Source organism: Thermobia domestica, chromosome 3 (assembly GCF_964235325.1).
Source record: "Thermobia domestica chromosome 3, izTheDome1.hap1.1, whole genome shotgun sequence".
NCBI classification, from domain to species: domain Eukaryota; kingdom Metazoa; phylum Arthropoda; class Insecta; order Zygentoma; family Lepismatidae; genus Thermobia; species Thermobia domestica.
In genome coordinates this window covers 27,268,970-27,292,905 of record NC_137456.1, presented here as the reverse complement: position 1 = coordinate 27,292,905, position 23,936 = coordinate 27,268,970, and the positions used below count along the sequence as shown (strand labels likewise).

General features: G+C 37.2%; 2 protein-coding genes across 5 annotated transcripts in view; one reads left to right on the top strand and one right to left on the bottom strand.

Moving 5' to 3' along the window:
- The window catches only part of LOC145680250 (3-phosphoinositide-dependent protein kinase 1-like), a 209,431-nt gene extending 186,101 nt beyond the window's left edge, over positions 1 to 23,330 (bottom strand). The window contains exons 1-2 of one of the 3 annotated variants that reach the window (XM_081750592.1): positions 23,172 to 23,307; positions 16,470 to 17,074 (exon numbers count right to left, since the gene is read on the bottom strand). Coding sequence is in view for 1 of the 3 variants with exons in the window: in XM_081750589.1 (XP_081606715.1) it covers positions 23,172 to 23,195 (24 nt within the window). In the remaining 2 variants the exon portion in view is untranslated. Of the gene's footprint in view, positions 1 to 16,469; positions 17,075 to 23,171 lie in introns of all 3 variants that reach the window. The other 2 variants (XM_081750589.1, XM_081750591.1) reach the window with 2 other exon arrangements.
- The window catches only part of Mrtf (Myocardin-related transcription factor), a 548,717-nt gene continuing 548,091 nt past the window's right edge, over positions 23,311 to 23,936 (top strand). Inside the window, exon 1 of one of the 2 annotated variants that reach the window (XM_081750581.1) lies at positions 23,311 to 23,449. The gene's annotated coding sequence lies outside the window, so the exon portion shown is untranslated. The remainder of the gene's footprint in view (positions 23,450 to 23,936) is intronic. The other variant, XM_081750580.1, reaches the window with a different exon arrangement.

The window sequence follows — 23,936 nt, the reverse complement described above, 5'->3', positions numbered from 1 at the left end:
AGCAATAGAAACCATAATGGATGGAAGTGAACTCGAGGAACTTTGGTGTTCAGTGTATGCGAATAATAGGTACAGTTTCTCATATAAAAACAGGTCATGCCTTTTCTCGTACTCGTTTGTTTTTACTCATATGGTCATAACATATAATTCAATGATTTCAGATTTATATTGCGCTATGAAAGGTAAATCACCAAAGAAAATAAATAACTCTTTAGTGAGTACTGAAACAGATACTCTAATTCTTGTATGGAGGGAACAAGGTGGCTCAATGCTAGATCGCTTACCTCTGGGACGCGATGGTGTTCGTGAATTTTCTCATGTACTATCGTTTCCTCCCATATTCTCATTCCACCAGTTCTTCCAGTTCTTCCATCATCATTCACTTACCTTAATCATTCGCCTGCCTTAGCCTAAAAAGCATAATCGTGGCACGTTACACTCAAAGATTTCATTTAAAGTTTTTCGAACTTTTGTCAAATCTACAGTTCTTATAGAGTTCTTACCTGCAGTACATACAAAACTGGATGAAGCAAGTAAAGCTATTGGCACAAGGAAACTTTTCGCTCAAAACTTCAAGCTAGTAGATATAATCCATCTTTCTATAAGAGCCGAGAGATCAGGTGACTGGGACCTACATTTATACAGTGTCTAATGATACTTCCACATTTGCATACTTCTGAACATATTAATTATGAGAAATATGTGGCGTTATATCTACTGTAAATGAAGAAGTTGAAGGTTCAACTTCACTCTGAAGGATCTGACAAATTAGCTAGACACTGATATTTCAGCATAGGGCGTAGTAACCCCAACGTTGCGGGTCCCAAGCCTGTGCTGAGAAAGGAGGAGGGACCCAGTCTGGCCGCATACGGACTGCTCAGTGCCGGAGGGGTAAATTGCTAGTGGGAAGTACATAAAACATATTACAGTCTCACATGCTTCCATTGTACCTCTGCTCCATTATGGTTATCGGGGAGAAAGGCGGGCAACAATCTCCCGGCAGAGGTGACGTTACGGCTATCCTCTGAAATGGGCAACTAAGTCGTGCCCTTGGATAAGGGAGGTAAGACTAAGTGGTACCCCAATTCGTATGAAAGAGAGTAGTTGGTGTGCTCAGGGGGACGGATTAAATTCCCTACCGGGAGGATGATGTAGACACTGTCCTCGAAGAGAGTTTCAGGCTCTACTCTCCTCACTAGGATCCACGGCCCTACAGGGGAGCTTACCACTTCCAAATGGTCGTTGTCTTTAAAGAGAGACACTTTACATCAACCATTGGATTTGGTAATGTACGGCTACCGTAAGTAGAGGAGATCCCGCATTGCCTGAACGGCCACTGGGGGAAAATGCAATCCCAGTATCTGGGTAACGGTTTCTGATCCCAGTAAAACGGAGAAGCCCTATGGGATAATGACTGGCATCAAACTCAAATGCAGACTAACACGTATATTTGGATTCGGGATGAGATACGGGAGTTTCTGGACGTATGTGTAGTATCTCTACATGCAAATGAGGTTGCTGTGGAACGATAGAAGTAGGCAGAGGCGAGAATGAACAAGCCTATATTGCCTATATCGTCTGGGGTTCCTGCATTGTGTTGGACTCTGTCGGTCTGTGATCATACCATGGAATTCGATAGCTCATGGGGGCCAATCCCAGGAATTTGGGCAACGGCGAGCATAGACGGGAGGTGAGCTTCCCTAGAAATGCTCGGGCACCATGCCTGCAAAGCATGGGAGAACTGACTCGCTAACAGTCCGTCTCTACCAGTAGGTAATTGGTAGTCAGTCAAAAGATTTCGGTCTGGCCGCGCACTCCTTAGAGAATAGGAGTTACATCGCTAAGGCGAGTCAAGTTTAAAGGACAAATCTTGACGTCCACTAAGTGCACGAGGACACTATGCCCGAGTCACAGGAACTACGGGCTGGGTGCCTCTCTTAGTGGAACCGGTCCATTAAATGGATCGAATGATCGCGGACACATCCTCCATGCATACTCTAAATCGTGGTAGTAGGCCACTTGGTCCTAACAGGGCGTAGAAATAAGTTTTGAAGTGGCATGTGTATTGAGCAGACTGTCATGAGAGATATGGACTAGTGGTAGACTCATCCATGGGAGAGGAATTGCAAACTCGACACTAGCAAAATAGATGCAGTCCACCCGCTCTGACTGCCAACGTTAAACACGCAATGGAAAAAATTTGCACGTGTTCCTTTGTTTTGGACAGAAGTCCAAATTAGAGATACGAAATATATTGAAGCATTTGTTGCTTGGCTTTGGCTACACAACCCTTTTCAAAGCAATACGAGGGGCACTCAAAAAGTTCCCGAAACGTCGCTAAAACCATTACCACAAAATAGGTTCACGTTCATTTAATCACCTTCAAAATAGGCTCCTTGAGAACACACTTGCTTGTTCCACCACTACGCTCCTGCCATTGATGTAAACAACGCTCAAAGTCCTGTTTTTGTTAGGGATGGGCAAAACCGGTTTTTATAAAAACCGAAAAACCGACATTTCGGTTTTCTCCAAAACCGGTTCGGTTTTCACCGAAACCTGGTTTTGGTGAAAAAATTTCGAAAACACACAAAACTATTTCTGTGGAAATGGATTCGGTTTCCGGAGAACAACGAAACACCATTCTGGTCAGAAATAGAACAAATTTTGGAAAAAAACACGGAATCGGTTTTGAAGAAAACCGAAACCGGAGCAGGTGAAAAACCGAACCGGTTTTGGAGAAAACCGATAACCGGTTTCGGTGAAAACCGAACCGGTTTTGAAGAAAACAAACCGGTTTCGGTGAAAAACCGAAACCGGGTTTTCGAAAATTTTCAAAAACCGGTTTCGGTTTTTCTAAAAACCGAAAAACCGGTTTTTGTGCCCACCACTAGTTTTTGTATGTTCCAAAGTTGAGCCGTCGCGTTGGTTTGGATGTCTTCTACAGTGGAAAAAAGGCTACTTTTGAGGCCCTTTTTGATCTTGTGGGAGAGTCAGAAATTCGCTGACTTCGCTGGTGCTAAATCAAGTTGAGGAAAAGAAAACCTTTGAAGAAATTTGTACAAACGGTTTCATTACAAAGAACAGTGAAGGTTTCCAATAGTCCAGTTGCCTGTCATAATTCAATTTCTTATGCAGGTGAGGAAATTTTATCTTCAACGTACCCATGAAATTCTAATGACACATTAAACAAGAAGAGATATTTAATGTATACGAGAATTATAGGACGTCAACCAACAGATGGCGATTTCAATCTTGTTCACTTCCCTCCATCTGCCTCCACAACGAAACGTTCATCCAGATCCTATTAGGGAATACAAGAGTGGAGAAGTATGAAACCAGATCCAACTAAATGGAGTTGGAAGAAAGAAGGAAATTATCAGCAAAAGCCTGATGATCTCTTGAATTTGATACCATGTAATTCGAAAGAAGATTACAACTTCACATGTACGTGCTGAAGACATCAACTTATATGCAGCAACTTTTGTGGTCATTGTACTGGCTATGGATGCAGTAGTCGTGATGTGGTAAAAGAGGAAGACTTAGCTAATCTACCTTCTTCCGATGATGAAGCAGCAAATGAAAATCAGACTGCTGAACCATCTCATCACCGTTGTAAAATTGAATGAAGCACATAACTCTTTCCTTAAAACTCTAGAGCTTCACTGAAGATGTTACTTTTTTTTTTTTCTATTACACAATGTGCGATTTTGGTATTTTTATTTCTAAAATGTACATTAGTTATTAATGCAGTGATTAATGTATCGATATTTATATAATTAAGAATAAACTGAACGTTCAATTTAGTATGATTTCTTATAGATGTGTAAATGTTTAAATTACAATGCCTACCTGAAGATGGAAATTTCCATTATTGTATTATATCTGTAACTAGCAGCGTTCACCCCGCTTCGCTGCGGTCACCCCGGAACGCAATAAACTTTGTTACTTAGATAATTTTTACTTTTTCGCTTTCAAATTGCAGTAAATGTTAAAATTATAGCGCCTGTCATTTATGTTAACCCGCCGAGTCACATGGTCATGCGGGTTGCATATAAATACGTTTATTTTTACCTATGATGAACTAATAACAAAGGATTTGTACGTATGGACACTTGAATGGTCAATTATCTCAAGACACTGGTAATTAAAAATTAAAGTGATATGATAAAAACCATCTAGGGTCCAAATCCTAATAACCCCCCAAAAATGAAAGAAATTGGTTCAGCCGTATTAGCGTGATGAGTTCACAAAGGATTTGTGCGTTCTCTTTTATATATATAGATTAAACTGTCTCTTCTTAAATTATTGAATCTTATGATATCACTATTATTGATGTCACGGAAAATTACGCATTACATCTTCCATTATACAGTGTGTTTGAAAAAGAACTCCCTAGCTTTAATGTGTCCTAGAATCTGTACAAAGTGACATACACTATTCTAGTTTGTGGTGTTTGATTCATCAACTCTCCACGTTTGGCTCCTCTGCAGTTGGCAGGTCTGCTTGACCTTGAGATGGCACCAATGCTGTTTTTTTTTTTTTTCTCCTCTGTTTCCTCAGTTCAGACCAGGCAGGCGTGCACTGCAAAGCAACTCAGCAACAATGTGTACTCCGCAACAGAAGGCGAAGTGTGTTATTTGGCATGTGAAAACTGAGACAGTTATAACAGTGCAACGTAATTTTAGACGTCAGTATGGTGGTGAACCACCTACAGCAAAAACTATCCGTCATTGGTTAAAGTCTTTCAAGGAAACCAGTAGCGTTTTAAAACCAAAATCACCAAGTAGACCGAGAACTTCTGAAGATGTAATTGAACAAATCCGTGTTTCTTGTGTTCGGAGCCCAAAGAAGTCAGACGTAGTCTACAATTAGGAGTGCCTAAAGGTACTGTGTATGATGTTGTGTGTAAAAGACTTAAGTTGCGCGCCTACAAATTGCAACTGTTATATGAAATTAAACCTACTGATAAAATCGAAAGGTATGAGTTTGCCGCTGACTTTCTACACAGAATTTCCCCACTGGACTTTTTCTTTTGGGGCCACATAAAAAATTATGTGTACAGTGAAAAGATCAGAGACATCAATCATTTACGGGAAAGAATCAACGCGGCGGTTGGGACAGTTACACCTGAAACGTTGATAAACACGTGGCGAGAAATGGAATATCGTCTCGACGTGTGCAGGACCACAAATGGGCCCCACGTTGAAGTCTACCAACATTAAACAAAACTTGAAGGAATTCTCTTTCATGATATGTACTCACAGATGTAAGTTTTCATCCATTTCCCAATTAAATTTATACTTAAAACTACGGAGTTCTTTTTCAAACATCATATATAAAAGCTATTAGCTAAGTTAGTTTTAAAGATACATCAATGATACATACCTCATTGGAAAGCACTTGAAGTAACCAATAATGATTGTTTTAGGTCGGGTTTTAGAACTCGTAGCGGTTACGGAGATATTTGAGCTTAATCAAAAACAGAATTGAGAGCATTCCATTTTTTCACTTCATGACACCATATTTAAAAACGGCGGCAACAAACAAAAATGCTTTAGCATATAAAAAACTTTTAAATGTGTTCTCTCATAATCGGCGCAAAACCAAAGTTCATATCTTTAAATGATCTATAGTTATAATAGTTTGAAATTTTAGAGACGATTTCGGTTAGCAGCCATATTGATGATGTCATATCTCCGTTTCCTCAAATGGGATTTCTTGGGACTTTTAGTATCTTCATATATAGATATAGTAGAATTGATGCTGAAAATGTCAGCTTGTTATTCCAAATTCGCACCTCCAGGTCAATTTTTATTGGGCTAATAGAATAATCTCTATTTAGGTGGTAATAGAAACCTGTGTTACAGCATCAAATCAAAATTATACGTCACAAAAGGAAAAAAAATGTAACCGATAGTTTTATCCTTTGGACAATAACAAGAATAAACTGTGGATGAAATATTTTGTTCTAAACCAGTGTTCCCTATTAGTGGTGCGCGAGCTAGCGAAAGATTAAAGGGGGTCCGCACGACATTTTATTTTCATTATATTTTATTTTATCATGTTGCTCACACCTGGAATATTTGTAATGTACACTCATGTCCAAAATTATTGTCGCATGTCTATAAATATGTTGTTGTAGGAATATAATTTGATAACGAATTCGCCCGGTATTTCTTATAACATTAGCATGCGTATAATCAGTAAAGACATGTATGTAGCAAATTTCATGTCAAAAGAGCAGTAAATAAGAACAATAAAACGAAAATAAAACTTTCTTTTCCATTTAGCAACATTTTGTTTTACTCATTCTAATTTTCGTATTTATAATTTTTTTCCTATGAAATTTACCACAAATATACATTTCCCGATTATACAAATAGTATCAGTATTAAAAGTATCCTACAAAGTCATTATTAAATTATCTTTTTACAAGAAGACAGTTATAGATATGCGACAATCATTTTGGACATGAATGTACATTACCTAGGTTTCAACTAACTGAAAATAATGTAATATAAAATATACCTTGACTGAAAGATACATCTCCCATCACATTAGGTGAATGCTGAATCCATAATATCATTAAAATATTGATATGATCGTATTTTTTCAAATATTTCTATGTATAGTAGTATTGCATTATCATAAATTACATATTTAGTGTTGTAGAATTGTAATTTATCACTTCATTTTTAAGATGTGTAAATTTATTTTATGAAATCACTTGTCATCATTGGAGAAGCAGGAGGGAAGGGGGCGTGGAGAATTAGCGATTGCTAGAAGAAGTCCGCAACAGGCCGGTAGCCAGCCCAAAAATGTAGGGGGACCCATCCAACCATATTATAATTCATATGCAAGCCTACCGTGAAAAAAAATTTTGGAGGGCAGTAAAACTTTTAGAGGGGCCCGGTCCCCCGTGGATACGGGCATGGTACGCAACATCAGAAAGATTCGGAAACGTTGTTCTATACGCTACTCATGAAGTGAGGTTCATTGTATACACCTATTGCTGCTTATAAGACGAGACGAGTCACTTCGTCTTATTATTTTTGCTTAAGTTTCTTCTCATCTCGATCCTCGAAAGGATTTTCTCGTCCCGTTTTGTACATATATGTAATTTGAAGTAATTTTGGTAGAATTGTGTACTTAGTTCAGTGGAGTCCTGCTAATCTGAGCTAACTGGGACCGAACCCTGTTCGGATTACCCGGAATAACAGTAAAATCGCTGTTTGAATGCGGTTGAATGAGACTATTGTGCTGAAATTACTACACACTATGTACTACAAGACACGTTTTCTGACTATTGTATACGTACTGCACTGGAAAAATGTTTAAAAAGTTGAAAAAACTTGATGCCTTTATTTTTCGAATAGACTCTCTTCACTGCGACAAAAGACAATAACTTGATTCATGTCTTCTAACAAGTAACAGCGTGACAAACACCTTGACATTTGGAGGCGGCGCTCCAAGTTCCCTTTAAATTCTGCTAGGAAATGAGAGACCAGCGGTATTGCCACGTTTATTTTGCACACATCCACGTCTATCCCCTGCCACCTGATCGCGCTGTAGTTTGTCTGCTTACCCATAGCCACACCCCTTTACCACTTGGCAACGTCGCGCCAGAGCTTGCGTTTTATTCGTTTAGCTGAAATGCTAAGATGTTTGTCACAGGCCTTAGTATGGTATTATGGTAGATACTAGTGCTGTACACTACCAGTATTGTACGTTCAGTTTTATGTTAGGATATAGTACTTATTCCACTACATTACTGTATTTCACTCATACTAAACCTATGTGTTTCATTATTATACAGTACGTACTATATTCTATTTCAAACTTTGTGTAGGGGCTGCGGTTGCTCAGTGGTAGAGCGTTCACCTCTGGTGCTTGGGGACCCGGGTTCGATCCCAGCCCCCGCCAAGTGAACTTTGTGGTGGACAAACACCGCGTGCGTGGGTTTTCTCGGGGTTCTCCCGTTTCCTCCCACTTTCTTCATTCCACCATTTCATTCATTACTCATCATCACAGTCTCCCTTAGCCTAACTGGCATAACCGTGGGGGTTAAACTCAAAGATTTCATTTCATTTTCATTTTTTCAAACTTTGTGTAATTGTTGGAATGTGGCTTAAGGCCTAAATGCAGGTATTTTTAAAAAATACTGTATTTAACGAAAGTTTACTTTGTCTTCTACGAAAACATGCAACAATTTTCATCCTTTTAGTTATTAATTTCCTAAAACTGCGTATTTTCGTCACAAAAAATAAAATAAAGTTTTCCTCCAGTACCTGTTCGGATTAACCGGATGTTTGGATTACCGTAATTCTACTGTAATAGGAAAATCAAATGCTATATAAGGATAATTTGAACAATTTAACTTTAATCATACATATTCAGGTTCCATAATCAATGTTCATATCCAAACGAATATAGAAGTCGTCGAAAGTACAAAACTGCTAGTAACTGATTTTAAGAAGGCAAACTTTTCGGTGTATATATGACATGCAAAGGTATTGACTACACTTTTGACTTGCTACATGCACAACTGATGCAACAGAAACCATAATGCAAAATCAAATGTTAGACAAAATTGTTTATTAAAAATTAATTCAAATAACAAGCAGGTTGCCTTACTTTTTAACACGGAAATACTACGTAATTTCTGTAATAAATAATAATAATTACAGGTTTTTTGGTGCTTTATGTCCATGCGTACATGAAAACCCGCATTTGCGGAACAAACTGCAATGTAACACCTGCACTTCATTAAAATTAACACGCAACCTGTCTCAGTTTGTGCGAAATAAGAAAGAAAACTGCAGATGGTGGTTTTGCTATGATTCAACGACCTCCCCCAAGAATAGAAACGAGATCCCATGATGAGAATGAACTAAATATCGGTTCTCCTTTGCTTTTCTTCAATAAACTAACTTGATACCAAACAAAAATCTTTTAATTCAGGTCACTGACTTGCTTCTTATCTCTCGTGCGAAACGAACACTTCTTTTGAAAAGAAAGAAAGAAAGAAAAAAAGTTTTCAAACTTTCAGCTCAGAATCAGTCTCGCTATCCGAATTGTAGTCCTAAACAGCGAATGCCGCACCATCTGTTGTACGCACTACAAAACTACTTTCTCCCAAAGGAAGAGGTGCTTTTGCTGAAGTATCTTTCTTACCGAGCAAACCGCTTGAGTTTATTGAGAAAATTTCATGAACAATATTTGGAGAGACAATAAGATATATATACAATTTATTGATTTATATTCACAGATCGATATGAGTATTGCATCTTACTTTGAGGTTCCCAATTGTCCCGGTTTGGACAGGATTAACTGAGAATTTAACGTCTTATCCCGGAGGAATGTTTTTGTTCAGCGGGAGGGTATTCCGTCGCTTGAATAATATATATAAGATACATTAGTTACAAAAACAAGTACATCAATCAATACATTTATGTATGTATAAATGAAAGTCACTATGTTTGTGACTTAATAACTCTTGAACCACCCGACCGATCCCGATCAATTTTTCAACATAGAGGAGATTCGGACCTACGATGCTTTTTGTCATTTCACTTTGAAGGTGCAACTTGGAAGAGGGGATATATATGATCAAAATGACAGATATTAGTGTCGAAACCATAGTTCTTGGGGTCGATGACGTGAACAGTGACACTTCCGATGCCCTTTAAATTTAAATTCAGTCCCGCAACTTGGGGGAGAGGGATATATATATATATATATATATATATATATATATATATATATATATATATATATATATATATATATATATAATGATCAAAAGTCACCGATACTAGAGACGAATTCACAGTTTTCGGGGTCGCTGGCAGGACAGTGACACTTCGGATGTCATTTAAATACAAATTCAGCCCCGCAACTTGAGGAAGGAGGGGAGAGAAATATAAAAATGATCAAAAATGACTGAAACCAGAGAGCGCTTTAGTAACAATAGACAATGACTAACTGACGGAACATACTACTAATTTTTCTTATTTTAACTCAGAGAAGCAGGTAACTGATGCTAGTAATAAATAAAATACAAGTATGTAAGTAACGCAATCGGATGTCTCACAAGGAAGTACATGAAATGGTACGCGGGGATCTGTATGTGATATATATCGCTGGAAAGGTCACACTGAACACATCTCACATGTGAAATATCTCGCTTGAATGGAGCCTGTAGTGAGCGTGGCGATCATTAGATCAGAACAAGGCACGCTCCGAAACACCACAAAATGTGGAGAAAATAGAAAGCTACGACGTAATTGTTTTGAGACGTGGTATCTATTGGTTTAAAAGGTAGCTGAATACGAATCTGATATCAAATGTTTACAAATCAAAATGGCGGACAAAAAACAAGCTATGGATCTGAAATCGGGTATATAGAGAAATTCGACGTCGCTATGTGTGAATCGGATACAAAAGTGTACAATTCAAAATGTCGGGCCCAGCATGGCAAACAAAATGCAAAACACTGCTATGTATTTTCTATGTATGTATCTTCTACTATATATATTAATGGTAGATAATTATTTAACAAATAGTATTAACCACTACTGTAAAAGTAATATCCTACTGCCATTAATCAATCATATATATATAATCCATAAGCGGGGGAGCGGATATAATCAAAATTAAAATCCTAAAGCCGCCCTTGGATCTGACACCATATATTCCTGATCGCGTCCCACAATGAGCTTACAGACATCAGTGTAGCAATCATGGTGCGAAAAACTCGTTCCACAACATCCCATAAATGTTCTACAGGATTAAGATCCGGTGAGTTACGGGGCCAATTCATATGCTACAGCTCCGTGGAATGCTCTTAAGCCAAGCAAGTACAGTCCTGGCTTGGTGGCACCGTACATTGTCATCCTGGAAAATACTGTCTTCGTGTGGATAGAAGTGTTGCATTGTAAGGTGTACGTGAAACTTTAACACATGCAGGTACACAACGGATGTCTCGATGTGGTCCATGCACATCAACGGTCTCAGTCTACATCAACAGAAGCATCCCCAAACCACACCGTATCTCACCTGCCTGTACAGTACGCACCATGCGCACGGAATCCATAGCTTCGTGCTGTTGGTGCCCGTCCACGATGAGTAGCACAAACTGAGACTTATCGGACCCACACATCTATTTCCAGTTAGTGTGTTCCTGTGCCCGAGCGCGACGAAGTCGTAAGGGGTGAGTGTGTCGTCTGCTGTGGAACTGCATACGTGCCAGTGTACGTCGTAAAGTTGCGTGGGATATGGGTGTTGTGCATTCACCATTGTATTGGTCACATAATTCCTGGACACTGCTGGTTCGTTTGGCTATCACGAGCTGTTTGACGCGTTGCTCGCCCTGCGTTTTGAACTTCCGTACGCCCCAGTAGTTGCGTCTTTTGGAGACCATTACCACATTTTCTTCCCATTCCTTGTACAGCTTCACTACAACAGGAACGGCCATATCCGACAAGTATTGCTGTCTGAGTTTTTGACGCATCCACAATCATGCCCTATTATAATGAGAATAAACCCTTCGCACCTTCCGTTATAAGAGTATGCTGTCTTCTAACATTTAGTATCGAGTGTGTTCTTTCTCTGCAATACTACCAGTCGGGGTGATCATGTAATCAGCTCGGCTGCTCGCAACACTTTTTGTGTGTGTGTGTGTGGAGAGGTGGTCGGAATTCAATGAGCACTCAGCGTTAAAAAAAAGAAAAAGAAAGAAAAAAATCCCGATTTTGTCGAAAACTATGCAATGAGAACTTGAGTCGTTCCGGGAAGTAAGGACAAACATAACATCGGATGAATGTTTATTATTTTCCCAAAGTGATATGTCAGTCGCAACTAGTATCTAGTAAATTGTACGGAGTTCACTCTCTTTTCTCAACACAAATAATAAATAAGAACTAATTGATGAGTTCGCCCTTCTACCCAGAACGCTTCACTTAAGGTGGATCACTAGGTGTTCCCAGTGCTATGCTAAATGGTGCTTAAATAGTGTGGCGTTGCCAGATAGTGTCGACTGTTTACTGATGCCAGATAATAAAGGAAGTAATCATGGAATTCTGCTTGGATACTTACTAGAGATATAAGTTTTCGACCCTTACCGCAATTCCGCTTCTCCAACTGCAACGCTACAATCCAGGAATATTCTTATTGTGACTACTACAGTAAACGTATAAATTTGGCAACAACGCATTATGGCGTTCTGCGCAAGTTTCGTCTCAAAATCTATTTCCTTAAATGGAAATTAATATTAAATAAAATATGAAACATACGAAAAACGGTCAAACAATATATCTATTTCGTAATAAGATCGTTTCTTTAAAATACTTTACACATACAAATAAACATTTCGTAAAACTGAACACTTCTAGTAAGATCTTACAGCAAGTGCCATCTTGTGTGCTCATTGTAAACCGAATCAAACATTTTATTTTATTTCTTACATTTTTCGATATCAGCAGACACAACCAAGCGAATCTGTGTCTTGTGCTGTAGTTGAAACATTACTCTATCTTATATTTTGCAATATTTATAATATGTAACGTTTCATCGTGCAGTAGTTAAGGCAATGAGCTAAAATATGTACTGACTTCCGGATGGTGATCCACCTTAAGACTCATTCTTAACATTCTGTTCAGCTTACTGAGAACTATCTATTGGTACACATATATATCACCTTTGGACATTTTAATATTCTTTAAAGGTTATGGCAGAATTATTAATATCACACAAAAAAATGCACACTGGAAATTTTTTGTAATGAGGATAGTTATTAAAAGTAATTCAGCACTCAAAAAATAGGATTAAACCCAAAGGTATTAATAGTATCCAGCTTCTATAGTACACAGTGATTTTGTTTACGATTGTAAAAAAAAAAAATACTACACTAAGACTACGGTTGTAGTGTGCAACACAGATAAACAAATAAAAGGCGACATGTGAAAAATTTATACCACATACCGTACATGATCTGTTGTACTTGTACAAAGTACTCGACAATTGGACAATGAAACTTCTTTCTCCTATTTTACGATTACGACATTCATACTCCAAAGAAGAACCCTGTGTATATATAGAACCGTGAATTGCTGGCACAGATTACTCGTCTTCACGCTTCGTAGTACATACAAGGCTAAGTAACTTTTTGTTTCTTTTTTAATTCTCTTATGGTTTGAAGTGGGCATCGCTTCCAGAACCACCAAACATGCCAAGAAGTTTTAATCAGTTTCAGAAGTCACACAGTCACAACCACCTATCAAATTACGTTTTATGTAATTTCCTTTGCTACTCTCTCTTTTTCTTATTAGTGGCCTCGCACAGTGTAGTCGCTAATGCACTTGTCTTTGGTGCGAGTAGTCCTACGTTTGATTCTCGGTGGGAAAAAATGAAATGAAATAAGTTTTACGTCCCACAATTAGGCCGGTTAGGCTAAAGGAGACGGTGATGATGAGAGATGAGTGAAATGGTGGAATGAAGTGGGAGGAAACGGAAGAACCCCGAGAAAACCCACGAGCACGGTGTTTGTCCACCAAAAAGTTCACACGGCGCGAGCTGAGATCGAACCAAGAACCCCAAGCACCGGAGGTGAACGCTCTACCACTGAGCCACCGTGCCCCTTGGGTCGAAAAATTATAAAAGCTTTTTCAAGCCAGCAATCCTGAGTGAGGTTTACCTCATTCACACCAGGCAAATGCCGGGATGGTACCTAACATACAAGTCCCTTCCCTTTCCTCGGATAGTGTGATCGCCGAGGCACGTCATCCCTCATACGTGACGGGTATCATGGCCATAGATGCCGAAAGCCCAGAAATTTGATTCTTAATCTTTATCTTTTCTTATTAACGGAGGCCACTGTGGTATAGTGGTAGAGCGCTCAACCTTCGATCCCGCGAGTAGTCTTGGTTTCGATCCCTGACTATGAGTTTGTGGTGGAAAACATATACTTTCCATGGAGTCTCCCGTTTCCTCCAACATTTTCATTCTACAAATTATTTCCTAATAATTTGCTTTCATTCATCATTACTTCTCTTCGGTCTACAGGGCATAAACATAGAACGTACAATTAAAAATTTCACTTTCTTTTCTTTTTGATTCACCCATACTGAATTTGTGAAGACCAGGCATAAATTTTAAGCCCTTTATTTTACGTCCGGTTATATATGTGAATATGTAACAAAGCTAAGATGTTGTAAGCGCGTATCACTCTCTCATTAGTGGTTGAATCCATTATAAGAAAGATCTACCGAGGTCGAGCGCTATTAAAAGTAAAAAAAATAAATTCATCTTTTTTTTTTTTCGACATTCCATTTCAAACCAACCGCCAAAAAGCAGAATAATTAATTATTACAGTTAAGGATGTACTATTTTTTAACGCGCTTTGAAGGTGTTCTGCAAATGGCTGTTAATTAGATTTCTTGACTTTGCAATCTGTTTTAGGCAAGAATACATATTGTAAGCCTCGTACCAAGTCTGGAAATGAGAAAAAATATTTCGCTAATATATTTCTAGCTGAATCACTTATCAACCTCCTTAAGAGCCAGGGTTGTGATTTTTTTTTTTTTTTTTTAAGCCCAGCCCAATTCGTTTCATTGGGTAAAATTGGGTTTTCTTAAATTACGAACCTACATTTAAAGCTATATTCCTACTTAAAATACCAGTTAAGCACTCATGTTCTATTGCAGGGCGCAAAATTTCTGGTCGCGAGATTGCCATTGGCGACTAGAAATTTAGAGCTGGCGACCAATATTCAGTAGGAATGGTTTCTGTCTAAACTCACAGGGATGCGCAGTTTCTGTTTCGCACGAAAATAATTGTTACAGTGAGAGAAAACACGGAATGTGAAGTCTTCACAACGGACATGGAAAGTGGTCTCACATCGTTGTAATTCGCCCCTCCTTTCTCACCCTCAATCAAATCTGCTGACAATTTCCATCAATGGCCCTTCACTTTAAGGACTTTGATCCGAAAATTGCAATCGACAACTGATACTTCAGTACAGAGATAGTGTTACAGAAATATGAAGTCTTAAGGTAAGATATTTTTTAACATGTATACGAATTGTCCAATTCAAAATTTATTATCCTGAATCTAATTATGTGGTTTTGAAATTTTATGCCCTGATGTAATCTCTTTCTTTGTCCAACCAAAGGCCGCGGGGGCGAGCGCATTATTTGTACGTGACAGATACTGGTGACCATCATTTTTGGATTGGAGAGAGCGTCCGACTTTGAAATTTTGCACCCTGTTCTATTGCACATTTAAAATGAAACTGGAATTCCTTTATCGCATAAATGGAATCTGTGAAGAGCCATGCACGTTTCGTAGCATATATTTTGTACTTCGCATTCGCTTATATTTCGATTTCTAGAAAGGGGAAAGTAGACAACGAGGTAGAGTAATAAAGAGGTGTATAATTATACATAATATAGAATAGGAATAAAATCTTTTATTACACTCAGAATTCAAGAACAGCCATTCTAACTTAAAGATTCTTTCACTTTCCTCTCAACTTGCCGAAAGGATTAATAAGGCAGATATCAGTACATCAAGTCAGGAGCTAAAGATGAAAGAAAGCGGCCTTATTAACCCTTTCGGCACAAACTATGTGTCACACATACACATATAAATATATAATCAATTATTCCTTAGAAAAAAATGAAATGAAATCTTTCGAGTTTTACGTACCACGGTTATGCCGGTTAGGCTAAAGGAGACGGTGATGGTGAGTAATAAATAAAATGGTGGAATGAAGAAAGTGAGAAGAAATGGGAGAACCCCGAGAAAACCCACGCACACGGTGTTTGTCCACCACAAAGTTCACTTGGCGGGGGCTGGGATCAAACCCGGGACCCCAAGTACCAGCGGGCCACCAATGAGCCACCGCGGCTCCAGTTATTCCTTAGAACCGACAGGCTTGCTTCGAAATGATTTTAGTCTGTCTTATGTCCAGAGGATATGTTAACAACAAAATGCATTTTCCGCTCTTTGTGTTCGACGATATAAGGTGATGAAGTTTGGGCTTGAAATTAAACTGTGTTTTGGGGTAGCGTACTGTCTTTGCTTAGCAGAAGTAGAAGGGAGAAAAAAAAGTTTATAAGTATTGCTTGTGGGTACTTTAGGTCCACAGTTTATGAGTATATATTAAGAAATGAACATTAGTTTTTAACCCTTCTCTCCCCATTCCCCTATTACATCAAGAAAACTTTATATGGATTAAGGCAAACAAGGGAAGCAGGTCTTGTTTTAGCTACTATGTATCTGCATTTGTTGCATTTGTATTAACGAATGGTAATTGAGTGGTGTAATTTGAGTGTAATGCGTGGTATATTTGAAGAGTGTTGTCACTGTTTTCGATTCTCCGGATACTGCAAAGGACGTTCAATATTGCACAGTTGGTTATAATATTGTTGTTAGTTACAACATGATGATTACATTTTAGTTGAACATACCGGTACATTGATCCTTTGGCTACATGTCACTCAATGTATCCTCTACCTGCTGTGACGCACTTTGTCCAACATTCTTTCCATGGCTTGAATGCACTTCGGTTGATTTTCAGTAGATTTTACACCATTTACCAAAAAATTAGGGCGTTATCAATGAATGTTTCTCCACGCCGGTGGGCCTTCAGACGATTAAACAGGAAGAAATCCGAAGGAGTCCACTCCAGACTATAGAGAGGCTGAGGAACTACTTCCTATTCCATTTTCATGATTTTATGCTGTGTCATCATGGCTGTGTGACGCTTGGGATTGTCATGATGGAGATTGATAACCTTATCTTGCAGCTCTGGTCTCTTGGTCTGGAGAGCAAGTCATACCTTATGCAGTGACAAACAATAACGCTCCTTGTTAATTGTGGAGTCATGTTCCAAGAAATCTATGAAAATGACACCGCACTGATTCCAGAAAAAGGTAATCAAAATTTTTTGGCTTGATCTGGAAAGTCTAAGTTTTTTTCAACCGCTGCAACCAACGTTAGATACTGGAGCGGTCCAATGTGTGTCGACCGATGTCGGATCCTGATGTCTACAGCGGTGTCCATTGTGGTTTACCTGTAAACAACAATTATTATCATTTGAAGCCAAAGAATCAAAGTATGTTCACCTAAAATTTCATGATCAAACTGCAACTAATATTAATAATGTGTGCAAAACTTGTTGAATGCCCTTTTGTATCTGGCAAAACAGACTTGACAAATATTTTTAAACATGTCACTATTCTGAATATTGCAACGAAATTTGTTGTACGCATTACGTATAAGCCATAGTATTTTAAAGGTAGATTATATTCAAAAAGATTAATGATAAAACCTGTAAAACTAGTAAAAATAGTCTATAGAGTACTATTAATTAAAGGACATCCAATTTCGGACCAAGAACTTCACTTCTCGAATAAGCAAAACTGTTACACAATCCAAAATAACAGAGAAGCAACAGTTCAACAACTCTTCCTCAAGGAAAGGTACGTGATAAACTTAAAACACTTTTCACCCAACATTAAGTGCGCACAATTCTAACGTAATGTCGTACATAACCTATAAAATGACACAAAGGTGGAATTATTATAGCAGCAGCCTATTGTTCGAACGTTCAAACTCAGATGAGCGATACGAATCATAAACAAAAACAGGTATGCCAAATTACTTGTAAACTACAGTGTCTACAAATGTCTTTTTTCTTTATTTACTTAATAGGCACGTGTATTAAAAAAAAAAAAAAAAAAAAAGCGAAGAGACAACATCCATCGTCTTTGTACACGTCACTCATTATAGGAGTCTCGTCTCGTCTGAACAAGCAGACGGTCGTAAAAGCAATAAAGATAAGGCTCGTCTGGCGTAAATGAATGATCGGGTTATGTAAAGTCTCGCCAATGAATGAGGAAGATGCCACGCTTTGGAATGTGTAAACAAACAAACAAACAAAAAAAAAAAAAAAAAAAAATACTACAAAGTATTATCGTAGCATGAAAATTACTACATAAATCAAATGATGAAGAAAGATTACATCAGGATCAAATCGTTTATTTTATTTATTTATTTTTTTAAGTTTAAGCCAATAATAGTAATACAGTAAAACCTGTCAACTTGGCCACCTCTCTAAGTTGACCACCTGTCTATCTTGGAAACTGGTCGCATTGAAGCAGTGTTTACCCTATGATGATAAATTTACCTGCGTACCTCGGTACGCAAAATACCGTTTTGTTAAGTTTCTTAACTCTTTCGTATTCCCATATAAGAAGCAATGTTCTGTATTTGTGACTGAAAACAATGAAGCATAGATTTCCACGATCTGTTCTTGGAGGTCAATGGCCAGAACCTATCCTGATAAAGGGATGGTGAAGGAAGACATGAATAAGAAAAAGCACGTACAGGAATTCAGGAAATGCTTGCAAGTATTTGTTTACCCTGTCTGTTTTGGTAAAACAATTAGCTATATCGGTTTCTTTCATCAGTGGGGAGCTTTAGTAATTCCGGAAAACTATCAAGGTTAAAGCTAAACATCTCTATTGTCAACTATTGGCATCTGACGGCTTGGTAAAAGGTAGCGGAGGTTTTAAGATATAAATTCCCGTAAGACTTTCTCAAAACATTTTTGCTCCGAGGGAAATACTTGTAGTTCATTAACAAGAGGTAGTTAACTACAAAATTAGAATATGCATACGTAGTAATTTTTTGTAGTACTGTATATTATGATTACTCTACATACATTATTTCAAAGTAGCTGTAGTGCATTTACTTATTAAAATTTTACAATCACGTAATACTAGAAATCCTATTCTAAAAATAAACCAATCACACTTATTTTCTGTAAGTTGACCACTTTTCAATGGAACTGATGGTGGCCAACGTAAACAGGTTTCACTAATAATAATAATAAATACAATAAAATAAATTAATTTAGAAGCAAAGATGCGAAAATCGTGTGAATTTTTTGGTGAAGTTTCCTCATATTCCAAACCACCTACAAGATCTTTACTCATACATTACGAACCAAAGAAACAGTAATTTAAGTGACTAATTAAAATCAAAAGTATTTTCTGCATAGGTAATAGTAGAATTGACAGACAAATTTAACTCAAATGATTCGTATCTTCATTCATTCCTTTTACTGATATAAAAACTGAAGTTGATATTTTTCTGACTCAATGAATTAACTTGGACTAAATTACATCTTCTGTATTCTGTAGTCTTTTGAAATTGTCCATTTATTTTAATCATGTATATAATTCGGGGCAGTAATTTCACTTGTGCAGTTTTGTATCTTTTTGACCCTCTAAAGTAAATGAAAATATTTACAAATATGCAAAAGCAGTACAACGTATTTCTAGCAGGTGTCGTCTGTTGATGAGTCGACAGATTTGTCGCCTTCATGATCTTGGGGCCCCGCGTTTGATCCCAGATGCAGGACAATTTCTCTAGGGTACAAACCGAGTAGTGAAATGAAATGAAATCTTTAAGTTTTACGTCCCACAATTACGCCGGCCAGGCTAAAGGAAACGGTGATGATAAATAAATGAAATGCTGGAATGAATAAAGTGGAAGGAAATGGGAGAACCCCGAGAACACCCATGCACCAGAGCAGCAAGCTCTACTACTGAGACTCCGCGGTCTTCCAATAAAATAAATAATTTACGATCATAAAAATATAAATAATAAAAATTTAGTCATTTTAGAAAAAAATGAATTAGCAGAAACATTATCAATTGGGAAATATAAGAACTATTATGGCTTATGGAACACGAAGGTTCAATGCCACACTTTAAAAAAAAAAAAAAAAAAAAAAAAAAAAAAAAAATTACTGACTTATGTCCTTAGCTAATTGAATCGAGTTTCTACTTTGTATTTCTATTTCTGAGAGATTCATCTTAAAATTATCCTGCCATCTGCTCCTAGGTATTACTTTGCTTCAGTTTCCAGTTAAAACTCTGAAACTGTTCGTACTTTCTTCCATTCTGGATGCATGATCTACACATCTAAGGCTTCTAAGACTTAATAACCCTGACAATGTTAGGTGAACGATATAGGCTGAGTTATGTAGTTTGTTGGTATGAAGTTTCACCCATTCCCGTTCCTCTTCGGTCCTAATATTCACCTCAGCCTTTTATCAAACACTCTCATTCTGCGTTCTATCTTTAAAGTAAGCTACCATGTCTTGCAACTATGCAGCACAATATGCATATTTGTCGTTTTATATATTATAAGTTTCAAATTCTTCGACAGAATTCGTGAATACAAAAGATTTCGAGACTGAATAACAACATGAATTTCCTGCTTTCAGTCAATATTTAATTTCTTAGTGGATATGGTTTTGGTCTGTTTATACTGATCCTGGGTATCGTATTTGAAAGCATCTACTTTATCGAAAGTGCTACTTGATATTTTAACGTATTCATAGTTTGCAGTGTTAAGATCACGGCGAGTTTCCACGCATTTGGTTCTCTCCACATTTACTTCTAATTTCAGACTTATGAACCTGAAATAATACTGAAAATCGTGCTAGATCTGGACTATATGAATGTTTCCAATGCAGAACGAGGACGCGCTAACCGAACGACAACATTCAACACGTCTATAGAGGAGCCAGCATGAGATGGTCCCTGAAGTTTCTTAACACGTGCGGACTAAAAATGCAGCCCCTACTTCGATGCTAGTGTTATTAACCACGGTCACTCTGTTTTACACTATAAATGAAACTGCCATTATAGATGCACTGGAAAAGCCTTGACATGTGAATAGTGACAACTCGGCTGCGAACTGTCACGAAACCTTCTTTTGATGGCTCCTCTATAGGTGCATTAAGAATTCGGCGTTGATAGTGTGCACTAGTGATGGCCACAAAGTTCCGGTTCCGGCGGAACTGGTTCAGCGAGGAACCGGTTCCGGATATGAAAACCCGGTTCCAGAACCGGATCCGTTCAAAACCGTAAACCGGTTCCACGAGGAACCGGTTCTGGCCATGCCTAAGTGTGCACGTATAAGAATAGAAATTTTAGATATATTCAGTGGCCTAGTCAGAAGTTGGGAGTCCTATAATTTAGAAGAAGACGGAGGAAAAATTAATATCGTGAAATATGGTACTTCATGCGATTAACATCAAAATTGTTACATAGAGAAGAAATAAGTAGCGTCCTCCCAGTACGAAGTGTAATCAGGGTGTCTAGTAAAATTTTAAAATGAAATTTCGTGACTTTTTTTTGTGAACTTAATTTCGTAACATTCTCGAGTGAGAATTAGGCCGAATATTCATACATGCGATAGAAGCATATTTTGGTTGCGATTTGGTAGAGTCTAAAGCCGACCATAGACATTTTTGGTGGTGAATTTTAACGTTTTATAGAACAAAAATTATCCTGTCTGCACTTATATTTGTACAGATAAAAATAAATAAATAAATAAATAAAAAAAAAATCGTGACCCAAAAGCTAAATTTCATGACTTTCGTGACCGATAGACATCCTGTTAATGTATTACTGTAAAAGTGATTGTTGTGAACGAAAAAATATAAAACTGCAACTGGGACTATTTTAAGCCATTGAAAAGATGTTTTGACATACCGTGCATACGCTACCTATATAGTCCGAAATAAAATAACGCATACTTTTCCGCGTTGCTAACGCCGTGTTAACAGCATCCATATAATCTAGAACTTCAGAGCAATTCCCTTAAGCATAATACTTTAATTTCGCCAAGTTGGGTCGGCTCGTAAATACGACCTGACAGCGTATATTTATTTTTGCTGGTGACCGAACATACATTTACAATCAATAATTTATTGGGTTTGAACGCTGATTGTATGTGCATTCGGATTCTATTTTATACTAATATCTATCTAGGCCCTATGTACTGAAAACCAGTTACCCTCTTATGCACGAAATACGAGAATTGTTTTGGGTAATTGGATTGAAATTTAGCATCCCTTTTAGAGCAAAGGATATATGAGACATAGACCTGCAGCTGCATTCCATAGAATCCAACCCACCGCAATGTGTTTAAATTTCACGGTTCTTTTACAGGAAATTCAATCTGAGACCCGCGTACCAAAAGCGTGAGTGTTAGCTAGTAGACCAGCAGGAACGGTGAGAAGTGATTCGTAAAACAATATAAACTAATGTCATATGTCCATAATAATGCAAGGACACATTATTAGGTGTCAATATAGACCCGCCATGGTAGTTAACTAACACTATACTAACATTAAGAAAGAAATATTGTTTTCGTGAAAGAATTAATTAAGATATACTGCTACATTTACGTAAAATATCTATCAAATAATAAAGTTAATCTGTTGTTTCCTTTAAAGGTTACCCCTTTAAATTTTGTGCTCCAATTAAGACTAGAAAATAAATAAAATAATGTAACAAACAATGCAGCCTATTTTAAATATGTTGATTCTTTCATATTACAAAAAGAAAACATTAATTAGTACTATCATAGAGTAAAAATATTCTTACTCTATACTTACCATAGAATATTTTTACTCTATAATTAGTACTATTAATTACTCTATGCTTATGCTTAACAAGTAACATAGTATCAATAACATTTATCAACAATATCTTTTGGTTCATCATCATCCCTAAAATAATTACGACTTATTGTATTTTATTTTGTTTTTATTTTCCCATTTTGCTGACCTTACATTCGCCCACCCAAACACCAAAAATAAAGGACGATCTATTAAACAAAATTCACGTATAATGTTTAACAACTAAAGCTATCAGAAGAAAATCATATACACTATCTTCGGGGATAACAAACACGAGATTAAAGATTACAATATTTCTTAGTTATTTCTTTGCATACTTTCACGTTTTTCCCCAAGAAAAAAATCTAGCAAACGAAAATGTTAATACGAATTCGGCAATTTATCTAGTGAGAACAACTGGGGTAAAACAAACCTAAAAATATAAAGACAAAACAAGTGACGAGCCTATAATGCAAAACAATTTATATCAGATTTTCGAAATAAAAATTCTGTGCTCATCTTCTACGATGTCGAGTCAAGTTATTACAGAAATAATAATTTCTTATCGCTTCATTCAAGATGAGTTCAGTGACAAGATACCCTGAAGATTTCCGGCTTATTTTGAAAATAACATTAAAATATATAATTGACATGAGCTATGTGAAAATTAATAAATGCTACTTACTATTTGTTCTGCTGTATCATTCATAGTAAACTTCTCTGAATTTCTTCAGATAATCACGTACTTTTTCCGTCAAAAACGTATCCCTGCTCTCTTATTCTACACTTTATCAGCCATATTGAATAACAACACCATCTGTAGTGAAAATTTGTCGTCGAGAATGTATCGTAATGGCTGCCTTCATGTTATAGTGTGACAGTAGATAACACTATACGATTATATTCAATTTATGGCGGTATTACAGTCGGAAGACTCGTATTTACATGAATTGAGTCACTCACGTGAGTAATTTTTCTACCTCTTTACTATGAATATAATTTTATGCATGCATTGCTCTGAGTACAATTCATGTACGAGAATGGCTTACCTTGATCAACTGCCAGAATCTAATACAATTAAGACAAAAATTAATACGCACTTTGTAGCTACAGCCTATTTCGATATAAAATAAAGTTGTGGAAGTTATGCTGTCTTTTAGATGATCATACGTGTCATGTACACTTAAGGAAATGCGTGTTTAGTAGTTAATTCATAGCGACCTATGACTCGGAAGTTATTTGAGGGGTCAAATTTATTTTTGTTTTGCCTTACCTGTGTCAGTTAATAAATGAAATAAGCAATAGACGACAAAATGTAAACATTCAAATTGATACCACAATTTATATGTGTACAATCTGAAAGTAATTACAATCATAGAAGAAAAGGTGCCAGAAAGTGTATTCAATATTTGTTTACATATTTTAATATGCTTGATGAACCGGTTGATAT